The sequence below is a fragment of the Haemaphysalis longicornis genome, unplaced genomic scaffold (assembly GCF_048455015.1).
Source record: "Haemaphysalis longicornis isolate Haplotype H1 unplaced genomic scaffold, Haemaphysalis longicornis Haplotype H1 scaffold_246, whole genome shotgun sequence".
Lineage (NCBI taxonomy): Eukaryota > Metazoa > Arthropoda > Arachnida > Ixodida > Ixodidae > Haemaphysalis > Haemaphysalis longicornis.
In genome coordinates, this window is record NW_027526312.1 from 87,990 (window position 1) to 108,051 (window position 20,062).

Genomic DNA, 20,062 nt, shown 5'->3' on the forward strand with positions numbered 1-20,062 from the left:
GGACGTCGCGCGGTACCTTAGCCGAAGGGACCTGCAAGCCATACATCCTGACTCGCGAGTTGCATCCGGCAAGCCACCGCACGTGCTTCTTTCGAGGGGCCTGACCCGAGCTGACCCTGCTCTCCTCCTTCATCTGCGAATCGGCTGTCACCGCTGCGCGGAAAGAAGTCACAGGCTTGGCATCGCCAGTTCACCCGCCTGCCCACACTGTCCTGCAATAGAGACACTCGCACATGCACTGTGTGAGTGTCCACAACATTCGCAGGCTCGATCAGCGCTTAGAGCGTCGTATGCGAAACTGGGACTGCCTTCATGCACCTCAACAAACCTAGCGTCACTAAATAAAGGCTTATTTAGTGACGCTAAACAAACCTGTTGTTCCCGGATTGCCATAAATCAAATCGCGAAAAAGCGTTCCAAGCCCTGCTGGACTTTTTAAGAGACACGGGACTCTCGGACCGGCTATGATGCCGTCAGTACTGTCCATGCTGCGCAGCTTGTGAACCGTTGTCTTATTCTCCTTTTCTACCTTTTTCGGTCCACCCTCTTTCTTTTCTATCCCCCTCCTAGACTCAGTCTTGATTGAGGTGCCCTCAACCCACGAGGCAGTTATCGGCTGAGTCAACTTTCATTTCTCTTCTAATAAAGCAACTCTCTCTCTCTCTCTGACGCAGATTTTCGGGTGGGGAGGCGCGCGTCGGGGATTGACCGACGGCGTGTGCTCGGCAGGGTCTCTGTCCGATCTCGCTCGCGCGATCGCTTTCATGTGGCTGCCTCAGCGAGCAATTGGGACAAGCGATTGCGGATCCCTGTCGCATTGCTCGCAAAAATCGCTCCATGTGGTTACTGCTTAAGAAAAGCCAAGTTAAAGCTAGTGAAGACCACCAGTTTCACCGTTTCTTCAGTCTTCGCATCTGAGTTGTGAAGGTGGCCAAAATGTTTTTAGTGGTTTCACGTAGTGCTTAAAAGATGGCAAGACAGGTGCAAACACAGTGTGTAGCGTTGTGTCCGACGGAATCCAAAACTAAAATTAAAGCTTACGTCCGTGACATATCGTTGATGCCCGTGGCAACAATCGCATCGACCACAAAGCAAGGCCACACACCTGGGAGGCGATACTTGAAATGGCAACAGTGTGCACATTAACCTTGACACAATGGGCGTTACAGGTTGCTTCGGCTATCTGGGCTGAGGCCACCCCTCCCCCCTCCCCCAACCTGAACCTATATGGTATCTCTGTTTTTTTTCTCTCTCTCTCTCTCCTTTCTCTCTCTCCCTGGCTGCATTCCCTCGTGCAGTAAACAGTATGGAAGGAAAAGACCATCAGTGGTGAACCCTTCTCTCCACTTCAGGCAGTCTGAGCTTGACAAGCTTACAGTGAAGAAGTCTTTGTGTGCTAACTTGAATAAACTGCCGGCCACATATTATGGCTGTGCGAACACTACAGTCCGACGGAACATTAACTCAATGTTTTGATTTACGTCACACATAAAATTAGTTACGTCCAATGGAACCCAAAATGAAAATTAAAGGTACGTCTGATGGAACTTTACCCAAATGCTTTCAGTTACGTCCGATGAAACCTGGAAATGAAATTTAAGTTGCGTCCGGCTTATTCCAAAGGTGTACTACATTTGAGTGCCAAGAGTGCTGCATTTCAAAAGTGTATTGGCTATGTTGCATGGCATAACTACCAGCATACACCAAAGGCAGACAAAAAACCTCAGAGTGCTGCCATGCAAATACAAACTGCTTCTTGAATACCCGCAAATTGTGTGAACCTATTAGATACAACAATAAACAGAGTACAAATATCTCCTGTTGCAACCGTACTTCACTCATAACCCCAACATACTGGTTACTTTTGAACGGTTTGTTTCGGTACTTTGTTTCATGATGGTCATGCTTGTGAAGTGTCTGCAGCTTTTAAATTTTAAAAATCACATGTTCAGCTCGTCTGTTAACTATAAAAAAAGCAATGACTCCCCATCCATCGAGTTTCTGAGCCACATTTAAAAACGAGAAGTTTAGGCTGGAAGAAAAATTGCCAGCCGAGTGCCTATTACATTCAGCTACATATTGCAAATGTTACATGGTTGGCTATTCCTTGATCCACAATGCTGTTAATTGTTTGTTCGTTTGCCTGCGCATGTCTTATTTGTGGCCCTAATTAACTGAAAGCCCAATAATTGCCGTTTAGCACCCGACTGTCCGTGCTTTAAAACTACATGTTCTTTAATAGTCGTAGCACTGGTACGTGAACCAAGGTAGCTGCGGCGCTCAATCAAGCGAGAAGAATGGGGACGCGTCAATGGAGAATGGGAGCGACATACAATTGTCCTCCAGGCCACCATTTGCATAAGGTTATCGATACTATTGAGAATTTGCACCCAGAACTCAGTTAGAGCGAGTCAACGAATAATTTACTATTCATGCAATGGCTGCAATTTTTTGTCCGGTGCTTTGATGTGCTGGAATCCAAACTAGTTCAAAATGATGTCATTAAAAGAAAAGTGAGCATAGCGCTGTGGTGTTAAATGGCAATTGTAGGACTTTCAGTTAATTAGGACCACAAATTAGACATATGCAGGCAAATGAACAACCAATTAACAGCATTGTGGACCAAAGAATAGCCAACCATGTAACATTTTCAATATGTAGCTGAATGCAATAGGTGCTCGGCTGGCAATTTTTTCTTCCAGCCTAAAATAAACAAATGTGGCTCAGAAACTATGGATGGGGAGTCATTACTTTTTTTTTTTTATATAGTTAACTTACCAAGGATTCCATACTCACGAGCCAGGGTGAATAAATTCTTGCAGTTGAACAACGACCGAGGTGATATACATACAATGCTTACAAATTGAGATTGAAGCAAAAAAAAAAACGCAATTTCTTTGGTGTGTAATAATGAATCCTACACTTACCTGGCCTACTGCCTATCACATCAATCAACCAAGCAGATCGGATTCGCCCATAAAAACATTTAATTAGCACAGATATTTCACAGGGAGAGATGGGACAATTAACGGCATGCTGACCTAAAATGTCTTTAGAGCTACACAGTTCACAGAATATAGTTCTTATAGATAGTAGTCTTGCACATTCGCGGTCGTAGTTGGATTCCTAGTCGTCTCAGTAGTGCCGATGTAGACATGAATCAGGCCATGTGGACATTTGGCATCGAGAGACCAGCCGTCGCCGCCAGAAGCCAGGGGTGCGTTTCGGAACTGCTGTCAGTGCAAAGCCCGAGCGTCTCAGCCCGGTATCCCAGCTGGTCTTTGTTCCATATTCTGGAGCCGTTGATGGTGCGTTGGCGTGGATTGTAGCCTTACTCCAAAGTTGTAGCATGGAACTGATGTCTTGAAGCGCCAGATTCCGCCCAGGGTCTGACAAAGCTGGGCCCCATTCCAGGAGTGTAGCCTTACTACACATCAATGTTCGCATACTTTAAAACTTGCTCCTTCAAAGGGGGGGGGGTTGCTTATCACACCATCACGCAGTTGCCGAATTCAACCGTTACCTAGCCAGCCCTTAAACCGTCAAGATAAAAAGAAGCATGCTTGCAGAATAAAAATGACAACCCTGGCTGTGAATTTAGAAAAGAAAAAAATTAGAATGATGTGGCCTAGGAAGAGGATCGTCAGGCAGGCTGCTGTGCTGAGTGGCAGTCAATGCACACTTTTGTTCTTTTTCACAAACACAATGTGCAAAGGTAGGTTGTGTGGGGGGTGTTCACTCAAGCGGCACAAATTCCAGGGGTCCCCCAATTGGCTTTTCCAAGCTCTCCAAGTACACATAGTCCTCTGGAAAAAGAATAAAAAAAGAATTTTTTTTGTTGCACAACAAGGACTAGAAGAACTGAAAGTTGGGTGTGTTGGTGTACGTCCATGATTGAAAAAGCACTATTCAAAAATGAAGACAAAGCAAGAGACACAAGACGAAGGGCTCGTCTCTCTTGCTTAATCTTCATTTCTGAATAACATGCGCAATTTTTAATCATCAACAAGGACTACAAAGATACACGGTCTTGCATTCTGCAACAGGCATATGGACTACAGATTCGTTACGAGAACATGATGCAATGAATGGCTTCAATCTAAAAATTTCCAGAACTTACAGGAGTGCTGACACAAAATTACAGTTGAGATAACTATGTAAAAAGCTTCCTTTGCATATAAAGATATCTCCCAGGAAGTCAACACTAACCGTTCCGTATACCATATTTTAAATCAATTTTAATCTGCATGCACAAGGAAGCTCAGAATGGATAACCTGTTGGCATCAGCACCAGCATGACGTGTTCAGTGAATCGCAACCAAGTGCGCATGTCAAGGCTACCCTCGTGTAGCCAAGGTGCTGGCTGTTGTAAGCGCACACTGCTCCACCTTGTGTATCATGTCAGTTTTAGGGATGATGTCACGCTTCTCTTGTGTGTGCGACCACGCCCAGTCCGGCTGCGGTGCGACGAGGGCAGTGACGTCAATAGTGCTGTCCTGCCATGGCGGCCGCCTTGGTGTTTGTTCCTTGGAAGCCAAAACTGACTGAATAAACGAGGCTGTAAATGATTATGTACGCTGCAGTTGACCATCTAATGTGCCATTCTATGATTGCTGGACTGGTAAGCACCCATAGCAGCGGGGAAAAAAAAAAAAAAAAAGTAACATGAAATTTTGTGTCAGTACAGTCGAACCTGGTCATATTGAAGTAGCATTGGGACAGCAACTTCGTTTGTTATAACCGATACTCAATGTTACAGCAGAGGTAAAAATCGGCTATAACAAATAGACAATCTGGCTTGTGCAAAATACTTGGTCCAAAAAGGCATTTTTTAGGCTTCCAACCCACTATAAACAAGGTAACCCTTACTCCTTGTTGCATTTCAAGCTCAATCAACCAGGACATGAGTACGTGAAATTACAACAGAACAGAGTTCACTTGAGAAAACGGGACTGCGTCTGTTTATTTGATGAAGGATGCGATCTTCGTCTGGTGGCTACTCACAGCTCTGAACAGGATGAAATTTTCCACAATGTCCACAAACAAAAGGCCCTTTATACTACTGCAGTTTCGGATGCAGAGGGTTTTTCCAAGTAGCTGCTCAGCCTCCTGGTAAAATAGTTCTTCGTTATATCTGATATCACAGGCGGCCCTCACGGTTTTAGCTTCGTTATAAAAGAATAAGTGTCACTGAAATAAAGCGTGATCAACCAAAGATCGCATTTAGTTTTCTACAGCCGATAATTCGCTATATCAGTGTTCGTTATAACGCGGTTCAACTGTACTCCTTTAAGTCTGTCCGCTTGCTTTGAAAGCGAAAGCCTCTCAATTATCAAAGACTTGTGTACTCCTACATCATGTTTGCATTCCTTTGCTTTTGTTTCGTCGTACCACGCCAATTATTCCGCCAGGCAGACCAGCCACAACGCACACGGCAGCTTCGATCCCCACAGCCACAGCTCTCCTCTGCGCGCACCTGTTCTAGTCCTCTGCCACCGCGTTCACCTGTCAGGAGGCACGCACTTGGCACCTACTCTGGTGACCTGTGTTCACATCTCACATGAACCCAAATGCGATTTTATTAGATGCAAAGCATCTCATCAACCCTCTGTCATCCGGCGTCCGCACCTCTCCTCTCCACAACAGCTGTGATAACGCCGCTCTCTCTCCCCTCCTCTCCACACCACCAGTGCATTAGGGCGCGCTCCTCCTCCTCTCCCCTCTGCACACCAGCTGTCCAATCACGCGCGTGCGCGCTACTCCTCCTCCTCTCCACTCCCTCTGCTCTGCAAATAAACCCGTCCGCGCTCCGCTCAGTTGCTTCTTCGGTACTGCGCTGTCCGATGACTGCAAATGGACGCCAACGATTCCGTCAGCGAACTGGCTGGCACACCAACTAGCGCCAGCTGGCACACTGTCAGAACCGCGAGCACCTCCGAAGACAAGGCTGCACAGAGGAGAGCTCGCGACGCCGCAAAACGTTCCGCACTACTCGATAAATAAAGAAGACATTTAATACGCTACTACACGTGTCTTTAACAACCAATTAACACTACTACTCCACGGCTTTGCATCCCCTCAGGGTTCCCACGTGGGAAGATGGTGTAATTTTTTTTATTAAAGCAAAAGCTTTCTTGGTGTTCTGTCAGAAAACTAATGCTAAACACTAATTTCCCCATTGACCAGTTGGTCAGCTGAAAAGCTCCGATAAGGTCTCTGGACACACAATGTGTGCGTGGAACCGGGCTTCCGTTGTGTTAGAACGGTTACTTGCAAATCGCGAAAAAGGAATGATTCTAGATGAGACAGAGCGCGGATAGATCATGAAAGAGTGCAATTGTATGCCTTTATCTCATAGTTGCCACATATCGGCATACACATTTAGACGTGTTTACTTAGTGCACAAAAAAATGGCTGACAATTGCCATATTTTTGAGATTCTGAGCACCCCCTTTTTTGCAAGATCGCAATGCCCAAAGTGCTTAGATTCGAAAAGCCTAAATTTGCATTTCGTGCTTCTCTCAACTTTCTTTGGGAAGGTACGATAGATTTTTTTTCTCTTCACAGCGACAGCTATTTCAGTGCCATTTATGTCGATGCTGATGATGGCACTTATTTTTCGCGTTTGAAGACACATCTAAGGCTTTTGACTGAAGTGCTGCGCGTGTTGAGAGGTAGAACAGGCAGTGCGGTGCAAAGTAGTGGCAATGCGGGTGTGAACAGGGGAGAACGAAAGGTTGTTGCATTTGTAGGGAACAGCGAACCCCAGTGGGGTCTGCGATGAAAAAGAGCCAACAGCGCCAGAAGAACGTCTGTGCTTGGCATGGTGCATCCCATTAGTTTGCACCCCCCTCAGGCACATGCAAACCACAGGCCCCGAAACAGGGACATGTCTGTGGTAAACTAAGTGCACGATAAGCATCGAGTAAGACCTATACCATCTGCAAGCTATGAATCCCGTGGAAAATCTTAGAAAGTCGCACTGACCTAACCAATAATGGGTCCTACTCACGGAGCAAAAATAAGACAGGAGGGGAAATGAGGCTTTCTAGCGCGGCCAGATAATGTCACAAGCGATCTTTTTAGGCTAAGCTAGCGGCATCTGCCGCGGGTGAAGAAACTGCAGGACCACCGCGATTGGCATTTCACTGCGCAGTTACAAAATGAATTGCGGCCGCTATCATTTGGTCCATCAGGTGCCGCTACCCTCTCCTTCGCCGCCGCAGCTATGAAGCTTTGCAGTCAGCCTTGGTTTCCGTTGTGAAATTATCTGGTTAGCTCACCCGCGCTTGCTGCAATGGACTGTTTCACCTCCTATATATTCTTGCTCCATGGTCCTACTCATCAAGTGCTACCCTATCTCTTGCACGGGCAAACAATAGTGCGCCGCGCACAAGCGGGGTCACTGGCGCACCCAGCTTTATTGAACAAGATGTTCCCGGCAGAACACGACCCCATCTGCCCGTTCTGCAAAAAAGACGCAAGGGACCCTGCCGCACATACTGGCGGAGTGTACTGAGCTCAAGAATCCCCTATCTTCCCTCCCCCTTCCCCCCCTACCCGAGCGATGGGAGATCTTGATGTCCAGCCCCGACCTGTCGACGCAGCAAGAGCTCGCGTCCAGGGGCCAGGAGCTATTGGACTCATATGGGACTCGTGAATAGGGTTCCACCCCGTACGACGCCTGCGAGCGTCACCTGAAATGGGCCCAGCGAAAGTTGTTTCTCTCTCTCCCCCCCTAGTTACTCATTGTCTGACACTGGATAACGATGTGTCCAGATGAAACATTTCTCATCTGCTTGCAGCCAATATTCTGAACATGCCTTTCAAAAAGGACGTCCTCACTTGTGGAGTTTCATTTATCCACGTTTAACGATTCTGCTTACAGAGCTAACCGAAACAACACTAAACATTGCTGGGCCTTGTTTTATTTCATGCTTCCAGATTTGCAGTAGCCAAAGAGCCCACTGCTTACTAAGCAATGCAAGTAGGAGGAGTGTAATGGATGAATGGTGACTGCTTACACGGCGAGGCCACCGTATTTTCAAAACGGAAGCTTACCCATCATAAGGCAGTCAGCAATGGTCGGGACGATGGGCAGCGCAAATTCTGGAGGCGTGGATGGGGTAGCGGGAGCTGCCTCGTGCTTCTGGTGCCAGGCGACACCACAAACGTCCCTTAGGATGGCCAGGTGCTTGTCGTCGAGCTTGAACTCGTCGGGGATGTCAAAGAGGTTCTCTGAACATGGCGGGGGGGAAATTGAAAGAAACGACAGCCAATGACCTAATGGAACAAGGCCAACTAAGGGGAAAGAGCACCAAAAGGTAAAAAGCAACCGCTCACAATATGGTGTGGAGTAGAAGTACACATAATATCCCTGCCACACTAACGCCCGAATGTCATTTGAACCAAATGTCATTTGACTCAAATGCCAAGTTGTGCTGCTCCACTGGGTTTTGAAATGCCATTCGGCTTTTCATATGGGGCTCTTTAATGCCATTTCTAGCACTCTCGCACACAGCAATCCAAGTCAGCATAAACACATACATTACTGGTGTACTTAAAACCAACAAAATATTCTTAATTGTGGGACTTACTCCTTGTTCACTTAAATCATGATATCAAGGTGTAATGCTTCCATACTCTCAGCACAGTGCGAACAAGCGACAAACCAGTGTGGTCAGACAGCACAAAAAAAAACCTCAATTGCGATTCAGAAATAAGCAAAAACCATGTCAAAGCTTACCTTATTGATAATTTGACATCATTTTAATGCTAAAGACTGCCGATAAATTGGATTGTTGCATTATTGTGTAAAAACAGAACTCGACAGCAGTAGCGCCACACAGCACGGTGAGCGATTGTTAAAGGAGTACTGACACGAAATTTTTATGTTACGTTTTTTTCGCTGCTATGCGTGCCTACCAGCCCACTAATCATAGAATGACAGATTAGACGGTCGAGCGCAGCGTAAATATTCATTTACGGCGTCGTTTATTCGTGCCAGTTTCGGTTTCGACTGAAAAACGCCGAGCGGCCGCCATGACAGCATGTATAACATGACGTCACCATTCTTGCCGTATCGCTGCCTCCCTGGAAGCGCGCGCGAGCGGGCGCACGCGCGCGCCCAGACCGGCCGAGGTTTTCGCCGTCCCCACAGGCCCGGGCAGCATGACGTCAGTCCCAAAACCATGACGTGTACACACGCCCGAGCAGCGCGCGCCAACCACAGCCAGCGCGTCGGCTTCGTCACGGGAGCCCCGACGTCGGCAGTTTGGGGCACGTAGCAGATGATGTCACGTCGGCCCGCTCTGGGCTTTCTCGTGCGGGCGAAGATTAAAATGGATTTTAAATATGTTTCGCTGAACGGTTGATGTTGAAACTTGCTGGGAGATATCTCCTGATAAAAAGGAAGCGTTTTACATAGTTATCTCAGCTTTGAAATTTCGTGTCAGTACTCCTTTAAAGCTTTCAAATGCCATCGCAATTGTAGAGGATCACGGCGGATTCTGAATGGCATTCGAAGCACCACATTTGAGTCAAATGACATTTAGTTTAAATGACATTTGGACCCAAGTGTAGCTGGGGTACAAGACTGCTGGTGTGTTATAGGGCGAGGTCATGATTACGTGCGATAGGAAACATGAGCTGTAAAAAGTTGATCTATGCCAAAAGCTTAAAAACACGTTCAAACGGAATCCTGGGATTGTCAGCGAAAAGGAATGGTGGGTTTAGTGAAATACTGTTGGTAAAGTTCAAGAAAATGTTTGCATTGCATGTGTGCAGTGTAATTAGAGCATTAAGTACAGACAGGCCCTCTCCACACCTGCTCACGGGGGTCTTGGAAATCGTGATGACCAATGCAGCAGATGACAAATTGTAGGGACCTCTCATTTGCAATGCAAAAATGCAACGGGAGCAGCGACAGAGTTTATTAGCCGCATTTGCGATGTGGTTCAGGACCTTTTGCAGGCAAGACCTCACGAATGCAGAAGTGGTGAGTTGCAAGAGGGTAGCAGGGTACAAGAATTTTAAGCATGAAAACCCACCCAGACTGCGTCAGAAAGGGGGAAGCACTGAAATACTTTTGCATTTCAACTGCTTTTACAATGGTGAGAAGGAATAATTTTCATGAATTTTGGCCATGCAATGCCTAAAGCTTCAGGATTGCTGAGACAATGTTCATAACATCAACCTCAAATGAACATGAACACCAACATATCAGAAGGGTCAACACGTTCTTGGCTCGAGCAGAATATGCCCATTACAAAGAATGCGCTCACCATCGTCGTCGTGCGGGTGCATTTCCTCTATGTCCGACACGTCGGCAGCATCTTCCTCATCCTGTGAGAACAGAGAAGGTATCACTTGGCATCAATGTGACTGGTTGCGTCATAAGCACGAGGAGAAATGGCAGTTGTCAGCAGAAAAACATCCGGGGTCACAACTTCATTTTTTTTAAACAGGGTGAGCAAGGTGCGCATCGAGAGAAATGATCAACACTTTTAGCCTCTCACGATGGCAGAAAAAAAGAGTGGTTGTACGCACTGGACAGCCAGCAAACCGCACACTCATTTATGAAAGGAATGGAACCAGAGTTGTGTAGACAAAACAGAGCCAGGTACTTACCTAATCTAACTGCCTCAAATTTTACCCTAACCTCAGGTTGCCAAAATGAATGTTTAGAGCAAAAACAGCAATGTCACGAAAACCTTTTTCCTGGCTGCTTCCCAAACGACTGTATCGACATCAAGGGCACTCACGGTCAGCTCCAAGTCAGAGACGGCCGCTTCGGGGGTCAATTCACGCCACTCAGGGGTGCTTATCAGCTCAACCCTGTCCATGCCCGCTCCCGCCAAACCTGAAAACCAGCATAGGAAAAAAGAAAAAAGAAAGGTCTACTTGTGTGGGACAGGTAGTGTGAACAAAGTGTAGTCTCACTACATCCCTTGGTATCCTGTCCCTTTCCCCCCGTCCACAGCTGCTTTAAAGATTCCCTTGCAGCGCTTATGATGAGTACTGGACACCCATGGACAATGTGGCCAAACAGGCAAACAGTTTACGTTGAAGAAGAAAGGTGGCTTGCCTGGGCCGAAATCCTCCGCCCCAGGTGCACTCGGCGGAGACAAACTGTGGCTGGAGCAGTCATCAATGGCGCCCAAGCTGTCTTCCTCCGGAAGCACATACGAGTCCTCTGTTAAGGAGGAAAAAGAAAAGCCACAATTGAGCACACACAGAAGTGAGTGATTGGTGTGGTTGGTTGGTGTGCCTTGATAAGAACAGAGGGAGTTGCGATAAACTGGATGCAACCCACACGCACGTACGCACATCTAACTCACTGCTGCAGTGCTCAAAGGACTAGTGCTCGCTAACAGGCACCCGAGAGGTGCACACCCAGGTTTCACTTCAGTGAGCCGAAGCAGCAAAGGACTTGCTCCATTGAACGAGGCAGCAATTGTTACATTGAGAGAGGCAGGAATTCGTCTACGCACGCGAGATGTGTGCAGAAGGTGGTCCAACATAGTGCCAGTGCCCTTATTGAGTCCTCCCAGGCAAGAGATGGTGCTTACCTGAGCAGTCGAGTGGAAGACGCATGGCTTCGATTGACGTGTGCAGAAGAGCCTTTTCGTCGGGACTCTGCAACAAAGGGAACAGCTTGGAGCACAGCCCTCGCGCAGAAGTGGTGGCCTGGCTACAAAGATGCCGTTGCACGGAGTGTGCAGATAGGGTCATCACACTACATTTGCACACCAAGGATGATTTGTTGTCCGCGTGTGATTAAGAAAGGACAGGAGTTGGCAAATTTTACGCACATGCAGCGGTGCAGGTACAACCAACTAACAGCCACCCGTAATCCCAAATACGAACAGCTGTGTAGCATGTGCTCACAATTGTGACTGAGCAAGGCGGTAGATTCAGGTGCCCCTGTTTCGGCACAATTACGAGTACCGTCACACTCCTTCGGGTGTACTTTTGGTCTCACAAATGTTGAACAAACGTGCGAAATCAAGTACCGCTCAACACGCAGACAGTGCTCTTTCTGCCTATGCAACCTACTCCAAAGAAAACTGGCAGCAAGATTACATTGCAAGTGTTCACGAAAAATTCGCGTGCCTTTAAGAGGACAGGAAGCTGGAACCTCTGTCACAAAGTATGAAGCCCGGAGTAGACTCTAGCACTGCTGAATGCAGCCCGCTCCCAACCACAGCCCACACAAGAAACTGCTGGGTTCATAAACAATTGGCATGCAACTAATTGACACCCACCTCAGTAACACTGCTCAGAACAGGCACGCCGCATTCTGGTGACGACTTGTGAAGGCAGGTGCTTGCGACAGCATTGTGCGCTGCCACGACTCCTCGCAGCTCCACCCCATCTGGGCACACAAGCAGGCACCGAGAGCGAGGTCAGTGATTCGCTACTGAACAATTAAGGGGGCACATGGCTCTTGAAACAATTTCTTTTAATTTTCAAGTAGTCTTTGTTAAACTTGTCAGTCTGGCTGCTTTTTACCCCACTGATTTCAAATACAGTAATCCCTCGTTATAACGAACTCGCTTTACTCGAAATTTCTTCTGGTCCCAATCCAAATGCATGCATTTTAGACTGCATTACTCGAAGCGCACGAAGAGCTGGACCCGTTTAGAGCGAAGTGTGGTGAGTGGAGGCGTCCCCGGCCGGCGGCGCCCCAGCGGTGAGTCATATGGTCAACATGGTGGGTTAACAAGCTGGTGTTTCCTGGGCAATTTTCTCAAGCCGGTCCCGCTCTATTTGCCACCCGACTTCAGAGAAATGGCCCAAAAGTGTGGTAGGGTGATGGAACTTTGTTCCTAGACATTGGTCAATAGCGTGGACGCGACAGTACGCGACCACTGACACTCGAAGCGCAGAATTAGCAGTGTCGTCGACAGCAGGGCGAGGAAAAACTTGTTTTGCAGACTTCAAAGCTGCACACCTCAAGAAAAAAATTGCCCAGTGATCATGGAAGGCCTCTGGTGCAAAACCGGTCAGTTTTCGTGATTGCGTTGTGTACCCACAATAAGCGGTTAATCGTTTTTTGAGCTCAACAAACACAACCTCTGACTCCAATTACGGCATTTGCGGCACTTTCCAGTGCGAAACTCTGGTAGCGTTCCGTGACGCCCGCACCTGCCCCCTACAAAAGTGGCCACTGTCCTCCCCTCCTGATGCGCTTAACAGTCTGGGAGGAGTTAGGATACCAGTCACTGCTTGGGCCAATTGGAACAGGGGTTCCTCGTGCCCGGCAAAAACGTGAAACAGCTAAAGCTCACTGCCTTTTTTGCACCTGAGTAAAGTTTTGCTTCACTGAATACATTGGGTTTTTATTCTGCGCACTTGTGGCGCAGTTGAATCTCCACTACTAAAGCTTTTCCAGAGTGGTCGCTTATATCGAAATACCGCTTATAACAAAATTTTTCGTGGTCCCCCCTGACTTGGTCCCCCCCCCCAGTAATCCCCCTGACGAGGGATTACTGAATGTCATTACTTTTTCAGCTGGCCAATTAGTTCCCAAGATAATCAGAGATAACTAGTCATTTTTGGAGGAACAACAGACAACAGTGTTAGCCATAAAACTAATCTTTATCAAGTTGAGGGTTTGACTGCATACCATCTGGTCAGGAAACACTTGAAATGGTTTACTGGTCACTGACCAAAGTCAAAATATACAAATGACTATTTTCCAATGCCAAGAACCCTGGTGAATGCAGTAAGAGAATCGGTTTTTTTGGTGCACTGCTTGGAACTAATTTTACAGCTCATTTGTTGTTTGAAATGGGCACTCGAAATGGTTCCTTGCCACTGGTGCCACCAAAGTTTACTAAGTTGTAAAATTAGTTCCAAGTGGCGCATCAAAAAACTTCTCCAGGGTTCGTACGGGCTTCAAAAGCTAAAATTCAAGGGTTTTCAAGGACTTTCAAGGACCAGAAAACACATTTTCAAGGTCCCCATCTTATGTTTTATCTGGGATTATTTATAACTTTTTCAACACAATGCAAAATTGTGTTATTGCCCAATACCCAAGAACATTACTGCACATTCAGGTAGGCGCTATAGGTTCATGAACGCTGTCCCAGCTTTATTTTTTATTTCATAGTTTGTATTTAGAGGTTTTTCTTTTTTCTTGGCGTTTTGCTTAGGCTGTTTGATTTCAAAACTTAGTTAATATTGCCTGCATCTCCTGCTTTGTCAGCAAGAGTACCAGCTGAAATTAACTCAGCAAGTGTTGCTGCAAGGTAGGATGAACTATGCACACGTCCTCCATTTGCACGTAAAAGCAAATGCAGATGGAGCGTATGAGGCACAGCAAACATGCAATGAAAGGCCGTCTACAGACTAGATGGAACATGCAAGATAGAGAACAGAAGCCGGCTTTCACGGGATTGTATCGTGACATGAATTCTATTGAGGAGTGCTGCTCCCAATGTTGCCTCGTAATAATGAGAATCCACAACTCGTAATTTCACGCAATACACTGAAACTTGATTGTTACAATGTTTCTTTACATTTTTAACACGTAAAACTGATAACAAACACTTTAAATTCTTGTGGAAAAAATGGGGCCATTGGTTCTCTCCAGAAAAATCAAGGGTTTTCAAGGACCCTTTAAAAATTCCAGGACTTTCCAGGCCTTGAAATTTACACGTCTAAATTAAAGGGTTTTCAAGGACCTGTGCGAACCCTGCTTCTCTTATTGCATTCACCAGGGTTCGTAGTATTGGAAAATTAAACATTGCAGTTTTATGACTAACACTGTTTCGTCTATTGTTCCTCCAAAAATAACAAATTATCTCTAATTATCTTGGGGACTGATTGGCTGACTCAAAGAATAATGGCCTATTTGAAATCAGTGGTAAAAAGCAGCAAGACTGACAAGTTTCACATAGTTTACTTGAAAATTAGAAGAAGCTGTTTTAAGAGCCCCTATGCATAGCATGCAAAATTCATTGCCTAGTTAGTGGCCTGTATAACTGGTGCCGATTGTGGGTCTTGATAATGCAAGGCCAGCCAAATGCAAACTGAGTTAAAGACTGAACGTGAAATACGAGTAGCGCGAGGTGCAACTAAAATAAATAAAATTAATACAGAATAATTCCATAAAAAACAGTAAGCACAAGTCTCGCTTGTAGCGCAAACGAGAGGCAAGTGCAAGATGAGGGGGATTTCACAAAATGCACGGCTGTCCCTAGCACCTGGAGGAGTTCTACAGCTTGCATGCAGGTTGTGCTGGATTTTAAAAAAATAATACGCCAGTGGGGCTAAGCAAACAGGTGGTAGAACATCAGCAGAAATTCGTACTAAGACATTATCCATTGTCCCATACCGCTGAAATGGAAGTCCCTTCTCAAGGGAAACTGCCTTCCCAGCATGCAACTCACCACTCGACACGGCCCGCTGCAGAGAGGACGCACAGGGCTCGGCCGACTGAAGCTTGCTGCCAAGGACCTGCAGATGGGGATTCACTAAGTGCCCTTCCATTGAACCATTGCTAAAAAAAATTTTACTTAACTGGGAAATTTGCACAGAGCACAAACAGAAGTGCTTGCACACAGGCAGCGTTTGAAAATTTTTCTTTGACACGTGGAAATGCCTCAACTTGAGCTAGTCACCAACTAGAGCAACAAGAGATATGTAGGCTCGTGCAGCACTACATCCCCCGTTCTCCCTTCTGTCTTTGGTGCTGTTTCTTCAGACCATCACAGCACTGGACACCAAAGGTTTTCAGCCCGCTTTGCATCCACACTCACAAAGAGCACTTCTGTCGGAGGTTTTAAATTCAGTATTGTGACCAGGGTGACGTCTACTCATGTATGTACGTTTGTTTCCTGGTGCAAGGGCAACACAGGCCAAAAAGCACCAACACAATGGTTTAGTCATTTCTGGTGCACTATTTTCAGAGAAAAAGTGTTATAGATGTGATGGGTTTTTAAAAACTGGTCAGTGTGGGGGGTTTATACAACCCTTCATTTAAAACACAAACGTGGAAGTTGAACAAACGATCATGAAGGTTCACTCAGAGCTCCCCTCCTCTCCGAGATCATGTGCAGTATCATCTGCGGTTTAAATATCCAATGTCTCAATATCCACTGTAAAGGAGTAGATGCAGGATCTGGCTCCTTTTGCCGTGCGTAAATATGTAAATATAGATGCGTAAATATAGATGCAGGGCCTTTCACTTCGCTGCTTACTGTGCCCACAGGTACGGGGGGGGGACAGTGCATCAGGAGTAGAAAGCAAGCTATCTCCAGCCACGGTGCTCGCCGACACCTCAGCTGCAGTGGAGTCCACAGACTGTGGGGCAACTTTCCAGGCAGCCGAAGTCAGCCTAGCAGAGGGTGGGAGTTGGACCAGGTCAGCATTGCTGCACTGGGTAGCCACCGAAACATGACTCCACCCCACCCCCCAGTGAGCAGCGTCAGCATAGCTTCCTGATAGAAGCATTTAATGTCTTCTTCAATCTTCTAGATAAGACAGGCTTGGGTTCTTTATAAATTCTCATCTTCGAATTTTTTGCAAGAACAGGAACAAACAGGGTGGGGTTCACCACAGTTGCAACACCTGAATTTTGTGGTACTGCACTCGTCTGCCTGGTGGTCATGCTTTGAGCACTTTGCACATGCCTTGCCCTCTACAGTTGTTTCTACTATGCCCACACCTTTAACATTTGAAGCCACGTCGCAGGTTTGGGATGTATGCTTATACCCGACAGTGAAAGAAGCCTGCTTTAACCGATCCTGGGGGTGTACTGCGATCAGATTTCAAGATATATGTTTGGTTTCAATTTCACTTCCATCATGCCACATAGTGATGCATCTAATGGCAGTTACTCCTTGCTCAAGCAAGCCTTTAACAATATCTGCCTCAGTTTCGTTTATAAGCTCAGTTTCCGAGATGGCGCCTTGGCAGCTCGGTGAGGTGTTAGTGATTTATAGGACTTAGTGTTAGTGATTTATAGAAGAGTCTACAGTGGACTGCAACTTGTGGCCTCCTGCCATAAGCAGAGAGGGTTTCGCGCACTCTTCCCAGTCCACACTGATGCCTCTGTACGGTACGGTACTCTGTACGGTACGCAAGCACAGCTCCACTGGCTGTGCTTGCAGTCCACTGGCAGTATTTCAGCATAAATTGCAGTCCACTGGCAGTATTTCAGCATTACATTGCGCTTATCCTCAACTGCAAATCTGTTAATCCATTTTTCAGAGCCCTGGGCCGTGGCACTGCAATTCATAACAAGAGGTTATATTAAAAGAAATGCGAACTCAGCTTCTGACGCATGACGCACCGTCTGGTTGCACTGTCAGTAAACTGCGCACATGCGCAGTTCTTTCAAAGCGTTTGAGAGTGTGGCCTTCATTTATGGGAAATGCTTGATTTTGAAGCGACGCCAATCATTTATTTTGGGGCGCCTCTTCACGCTGCATCGCCACTGAGCAGGATGATCCTCGAAGGGCATCATACTAGTTGCAATCAGCCTGCTGTGCGCTTGGCTCCCGAATGCAGTAGATAACAGGATGCTCAGTGTCGACAGAGCATAAAAAGACCCCGCTAAATAAACGACCGGCGTCGCTTCTTTTAACAGTAGGCCACACTCTCAGACGTTTTGCGAGAACTACGCATGTGCGCAGTTCACTTACGGTGCAGCCAGACGGAGCGGCATGCGTCGGAGGCTGTGTGCTCCGTTGTTCGTATTTCTTTTAAACCCCCTGTACAGTCGGCGTACCATTTGAGCAGGCCCGACTCCAAGCTTGCAGCAGTCAGTCACTGAACGAAGCTCGCACATGGCAACCTGCCCCTCGGAATGGATACTGAAATGGATGGACGTCGTCACTGACCCTGGCGCCAGGAAGCGGAGTGCTGTTCAGGTCCGACAGGGCCTGGCGTCCAACGTGACTGAGCACCGACTTGGGAATCGGATGCGGCATCTCCAGCCCTGCGCAGAAAAAGCATACTACAGGGGTAACTAGCTGCTCGCAGCAAGCTAGGCTATGAGCAGGTCTTTTGTCGACTGATTCACAATCACGTTCGCGTCTCGCACGAGCTGGTGTGGCAGCCCTACTCAATAGACTGGGACTGCATTTTGCGAAAGCTTCCCAAAGTGCGGGCACTGACTCTTAGCAAAACAAAAATTACAAGGTCGGGTCGAACTACAGGACTAGCGTCACTAAATAAAGGCTTATTTAGTGATACAAACCAGAACAATCCTGGTGGCGGGAAGTCACAAACATGGCCTCACCCAAGCAGCACAGGACAAAAGGAAATTACAAGCTTCGTTCGGAATAAAATTGCAACGAACACAGAAATGGTTTGAGACGCAGACTAAAGTTCCTACAGTCCGTAAAAGGCCAGGAGTCGGACGCCTGTCGCACGAAACCAGCGAAAACTTACCGGTGTTTGAAGAGTTGTCCGCGCGCGCCTTCGAGCGCACCGGGTTACCGAGGCTTGCTGTTCGCATCGGGGCATTCATGGCGCAAAGGTAGTGGGCCCTGGTTAGGGGCAGCCTCTGGGACAGCACAGTTCTGCAGGACCACTGACAATGCGTATTACAACGACGACTACGCCTGTCCGGTGGGCGTGAAAGCCGAGGCCACACACGAGCACGCTCCGACAGAATGGACCGAATCCACCGCCGCCACTCCAAGGTAAATATAAAGGCAGCGTCTCCTGCCACGCGCGTGGCACCAGCCACGCCCCCCTGGCAACGGCTGCTGCCACGCGTGACGTCATAATGACGTCATAACAATAATAATTGTCATTATTTTGTGTAGTGTAGTCCGAAATACACATTTTTTTTATTTGCAGTACAAAATAACGCACCATTGAACTGCTAAAACTTTTCTAAATGAACAATTTTTTTTCTTGCGGGAGCAGCCGGCGATGCTGCTGCCAGCTGCCGTATCGCGTATCCGAAAGCGTGACGAAGCTCCGATTTTCTCGGGCCGACAACGTAGCTAAACCGGAGTTCATATTGTTAGAAGCACTATCTGAAAACGTGAGAAAGTTGCTTGTGATTATGTATTGCATGGGGACCCAGCCAGCCTTTCCAGACCGCAGCAAAATAGCCGCTCTCGAGTAATGTTGACCTGTGACCGCTTGGTTATGGTTGGTGTACGCCGATGGTACCTGCGTACAACTAGTTTCAGCGTACGTGAGACGACATCGCACAGCCGACTGGCCCCGTTCGAGCAAGCTACGTTCCACACAAGAAAAGACACCGTCCGAGCGTAATTCTGTGAACCTTCCGACGCATGTCGGCGCGGCGGCATCTGCTATCAACAGTTTGCACCACGGCAAGTCCAGAATGCTTAAATGGACGACCTGAAATCGCGGTGTGTGTTCTCGAAATGAAGACAACTTGGCAGCGCCAAAAGATAATCAGAATGTACAGTGCCGAGGACGAAGGGTAGTGGCGGCAACCGTTTTTTTACTAGGCACATGTGCGCATTACAATTACAATTGCGCCAAGAATAGGAAAGGTAATCTTTGGTGTCCCCACACATGTACCACGTACGTACCACTACAGTAGATCTCCTCTTCTGAAATATTAGCAAGGAAAACTTCCGAAAATCGGGAAGTTCTTATTTTCTAGTGGGCGAAATTGTAGCTTAAAATTTGTTTTACACCCACGATACGTTTTATGAGCAGAAAAGTCTTGTGAGCATGCGCCACAAGGATCATAATTGCGTGATATTCAGCGCTTAAAAAGATTTCCTAGTGGAAACCAAAGATTTCGTAGTAGAATACATGATTCTACGACAGTTTAGGACCTGCGACCTTCAAAAGGTAGACTAGCTAGACGCTTCATCTCATAGCTACTGCACTGGTATAACTTTCACGTCTCACTGTACCGTGGTGTACGCTATGTTGGCCAGACTTGACTGAGTCCCTCATGCAAAGGAAGTTAATTCAGGACGCACACCCAGACGATAGGGTCAAAGAAGAGGCTGTACAGACGGTAATAGGAAGGGTGTACGCTTGGCCGGCCATCATGTCTAATACACCTACATGCACTCCAGCATATGAAAACCTATGGGTTCTGCACAGG

The 20,062-nt window shown here is 47.1% G+C and overlaps 1 protein-coding gene across 1 annotated transcript; it reads right to left on the reverse strand.

The window, feature by feature from the left end:
* Positions 1 to 2,964: 2,964 nt before the first annotated feature.
* Positions 2,965 to 18,659, reverse strand: LOC144172614 (uncharacterized). Its single transcript, XM_077701265.1, has 10 exons — positions 18,406 to 18,659; positions 17,853 to 17,950; positions 15,399 to 15,465; positions 12,267 to 12,376; positions 11,571 to 11,637; positions 11,087 to 11,194; positions 10,764 to 10,861; positions 10,284 to 10,344; positions 8,062 to 8,238; positions 2,965 to 3,806 (listed from the first exon to the last, which is right to left on the reverse strand). The coding sequence occupies exons 1-10, from the start codon at positions 18,482 to 18,484 to the stop codon at positions 3,736 to 3,738; spliced, it is 936 nt and encodes a 311-aa protein (XP_077557391.1). The 5' UTR covers positions 18,485 to 18,659; the 3' UTR covers positions 2,965 to 3,735.
* Positions 18,660 to 20,062: the final 1,403 nt, after the last annotated feature.